Source organism: Copadichromis virginalis, linkage group LG22 (genome assembly GCF_057382275.1).
Source record: "Copadichromis virginalis isolate Kocher_CV1m ecotype Utaka linkage group LG22, C_Virginalis_male_GT1.1, whole genome shotgun sequence".
In the NCBI taxonomy this organism is placed as follows: Eukaryota; Metazoa; Chordata; class Actinopteri; order Cichliformes; family Cichlidae; genus Copadichromis; species Copadichromis virginalis.
Window position 1 is genome coordinate 27783831 of NC_140638.1, and position 3968 is coordinate 27787798.

Genomic DNA, 3968 nt, shown 5'->3' on the forward strand with positions numbered 1-3968 from the left:
AAATTTATGCGGCGGATAGGAGGCGGCTGGCTTGACCGCGGCTCACAAATGACGGCTCACTTTACCGCAGTTGCACCGTACAGGGTACAGCTCACTCCTGCTTTGTCCTGCTGTCGTTTGGGTGCTATTTATTATTCTGAGTCTGACGCGTAAAACACTCAAATGTTCACTTTTGGTTGAATTCCAGTGCATCTGCAGACACTGTGGAAAACAGTCTCTGTGTCTCCAGCCGAGCAGGAATGACAAAGGGAAACGTGGATTACTCAGAACTTCCTTACATGTTTTTCCTGCTGTTGTTGCGACTGTGAAGGACCATGCAGGAATGTGAACATGTTTTCTAGGATCAGAGTTGGCGGGAGTGCAGGTGGAGCCTAAGTGAGAAAGACGAGGGGAGGAGTGGCCACGGGGTATAAGTAGATGTTGGCTGGGGCTTGGAGCATAAAGCACCTGCTGCTGCTCTTCAGCCTCTTAACACAGGTCCTGTGCGCACACATCTGGGTCAGCAACTTTACTCACACTCAATGAGAATGATGGCTTCTTTCACATGCAAGATACTGACTTTGTTCATCATCTGTGTGGTTCTGCAAGAAGGTGAGAAACTGTTTCTTCAATTTTCTTTTAAAATATTATGGCAACTTTTGTAGATCTGATGGCAAAGTACAATAAATGAATTACAACAGCTCTTCACTCACTATATTATCAGTTTATTCTAGAATTGAGGGATATGTAAATGACATGTTAGGAGTTAAGTTTTGAAGTTGACTAAAATAAGAAAAAGAGTCTTTGACCCACTTTGAGTTAGTCACCAGAGAAAGTGTAAATACAGTGCTGTGTTTGCTGTTAATCAAAGCAGACTTTCCTTTAATAAGCAACCACTCCTTTGACTCAAGTGTAATCGCTTCCTAACCACTGCACTTCTAGAGAACATGTGGGATTGTTTGACTTTGACATGATGTATAATAATGATAAACATGCCCTAATAACAATCACCACTGCATTTTTTTACCTTGTTGGAGTGTGTTTTGTCTATATTTACATGTGATAATCACTAACCACAATGCAAGATTTGGTTGGAGGATTTAAAAAAAAAACATATTTGTGTTTTGCTAGGTTGTGGACTCCCCTTATCAGAGCAGCCTGCTCAGGCTCCACATCTGCACCATATCAGGACCAAGCGCTGCTCCTGTAACAACTGGGACGATAAAGAATGCATCTACTTCTGCCACCTTGATATCATCTGGGTAAACACACCAAGGTGAGGCTGCAGAATACTTCAGTGAGCTACATTTGTTAGCATCACAAACCCTTACCCCAACCCAAGGGGAAGAACTCAGGTGTGCTTTTTAACCTAATCCAAGATGCCTTCATTAAATGATATCATTTTTCATTTACAGTAAACTCCTTCCTTACGGCCTGGGTAGTTCCCTGTCTCGCCGTCGCCGGTCAACAGACCGTTGTGAATGCCTCAGTGCAGCCGATAAAACCTGCCACGGTTTCTGCCATAAAAGGTGAAAACTCCTTCCTTTCTAGCTTTTCTTCCTCCTTCTACCTACACCTGAAGCAAAGCTGGCATTTCCCCTCACGTACCCTCATTTGCCTCCTAGATTGTATCAAAGTAGCTTATGTGTCTCCTTTCAGTCTGTATCAGATCTTTGTGATGAGCCTGAAAATATGTCGATGGGGAGGGTGAGTCACAGAGAAATGATAGTGGCAGTGCAATATGAGGGTAGCAGTCGTAGCAATAAGAAAGGCCCGCATACCTGCTGAAGGCCTTGAAAGAAATCACAAAGGTTTATTAGCAGGGCTGCTATTTTTGGAAAGTTTACATTTCTGCTTTTGTGCAAGGGAATGATTGACGTCCTTTGAGTTGTTTTGGCCATGTAAGCGCCAGTATGAATTTGTCACCTCTGCTAGATGTTATCCGCAGAGGTATTTTGTAAGCCGCACCCTGCATTCTTAAGGCATCTGAAATATATTGGTTTTAAATCCCAGGGAAGAGCAAGGATAATCCTGAACTAACTGTGCTTCAAATACTATATAACTTCCCAGTTTGTAAAGTTCCAATTTCCTTCCTTGTTTTGATGTCGATTGTCCATCTTTCCACAGCTCAGAGGATCTCAGGACTCATGTCGCAGAGCCCCTTGTTGAATCTGGAAGCATGAAAAGCAACAAATTACTGGCGTCTTTAAGGTAAATGAAGACTTAATTCAAGGATCAAGTTGTAAAGTTGGGTTTCTCCATTTCTGAGATACATGAAACATGTCTAACCTGGTTTCTTTGGTTTTTCCCACAGAGATATTATCAAGACTAACACAGCAAAGGCTAAAGAAGTTTCATCTGTTCTAGAGTCAGCAAATTAAAGAGTAGAACAGGGAGGTAGAGCGCTGAAGGAAAAGCAGGAGCTGGTCAGCCTGCAAGGACGACAAACTCCTGCCTTCAATTCAAGCACACAGCTTTCAAAATGTGTCATGGAAAGGTGGAAGAACGGAAGACAGAACGAACAGTGGACCAAGCATTTGATCAACAGTGCAGCAAAGACTGGCAGCTCCCCAAGACAGTCCTGCAGCAAGAACCGGAGCTGCTGGGTGGAGGAGGAAAGTCATTGCTCATAGACTAGAAGACAGTGATGTGAAGAAAGCTTACGATTACCAACTTTCGACCAGGAATTTGATTGTGAATGTCTGTATGAACAATTTGAAATCTACAACTCGCCTACAGAAGAACATGGGATAGTTATTCCACAGTCATATCAGCTCCATGTTTAGTTTTTCAGATGGCACTGAAATGATTTTTTTTTTTGTGTAGTTCTTTGATTTGGTTCAATATTCCTCTGTATCAGAGCTGGAATCTGCTGTCCTGCTTAGGGCATAGCTTTTTTTTAAATGATTAGGGAGTACTTGAAAATGGCAGCTTCTTCACTTTCAGCGCACATTGCCGCTGTGAAATGAAGGTCATATCTTTGGGATTTATCTAAGAAACAATTAGCTTTATACGAGGTCCATTGTCAGCTCCTCCGCACACACATATGCAGTACACATTGTGTTTGCATAACAGCAGCAGCACAGCAGATCTATTGTCTTGGCTCAAGTATTTACTGCATAGGTCCTATTTAATCTTTTGATTGAAGATAAGCCAGGAGATTTCAATGATGTGCAGCTTGCCAAAAAAAAAAAAAAAAAAAAAATGCAGCCATTGTTTTTCTCCTGTGACAAATGTTCCCCCAACTTATCTGCAATTAGCAAGCAAGAAACTACAACTCTTAAGTCAATGCACTTGCAAACATTGCGCTAACACCTCTGGTCTCTATTCTTTTCTGTGCAATAAAGCCATTCACTCTATCTGCTCGGTCTGAATCCACAGGAAGTGGCGGACGCGTGGAGCCTCAGAAAGCATTTATCCTCAAATATCTCACTGCTGTTTATGGTGAAAAGTTGACCAGCTTTAGGTTTCATGCTGATATGAAAATGATAGCAATAATTCTGAATAGAAAACTTTATTTATTTTCTAATTTATTCAAGGATGTATTTATATTTCTATGATGTGCTGAATTTTGTATGAGAAAATAAAACTGCATCAAAGTATTTTTATGAAGAATCTTGCTTCATTTTTATGTCTTTCCTGATCAACTTTCAACTGTAAATAACCCGTTTCAAACTAAAACCCAGCTGTCTGTGGAGTTTGGCCTCTCTCTCTCTTACACAAGCATGAAAACATTGCGATGTTGAAAATATCCTCACAAGTTCATGTTTGGTTCATGATCAGTTTTGCTTTTAGCAGCTCTGGGAAGAAAAATGGTCATGAACCAGTTCCATGAACATTAAGTAGGTACTCACTGTTCTGTTTACTTAAAATAATCCCGTTGTTTATGTCAGTTTAGTCACATAAGGGTGATGTGCAGGGTTTGGTTGTTCTAAATCAGATGACTGAAGACTTAAACAAAAGGATGAGATAGTTGTTTAAGCTTTTCA

The 3968-nt window shown here is 41.0% G+C and overlaps 1 protein-coding gene across 1 annotated transcript; it reads left to right on the forward strand.

Annotated features, from left to right (window-relative positions):
* Positions 1–244: 244 nt before the first annotated feature.
* On the forward strand, positions 245–3581 carry edn2 (endothelin 2). Its single transcript, XM_085446688.1, has 5 exons — positions 245–591; positions 1111–1255; positions 1395–1508; positions 2107–2190; positions 2294–3581. The coding sequence occupies exons 1-5, from the start codon at positions 522–524 to the stop codon at positions 2358–2360; spliced, it is 480 nt and encodes a 159-aa protein (XP_085302814.1). The 5' UTR covers positions 245–521; the 3' UTR covers positions 2361–3581.
* The last annotated feature ends 387 nt before the right edge of the window (positions 3582–3968 follow it).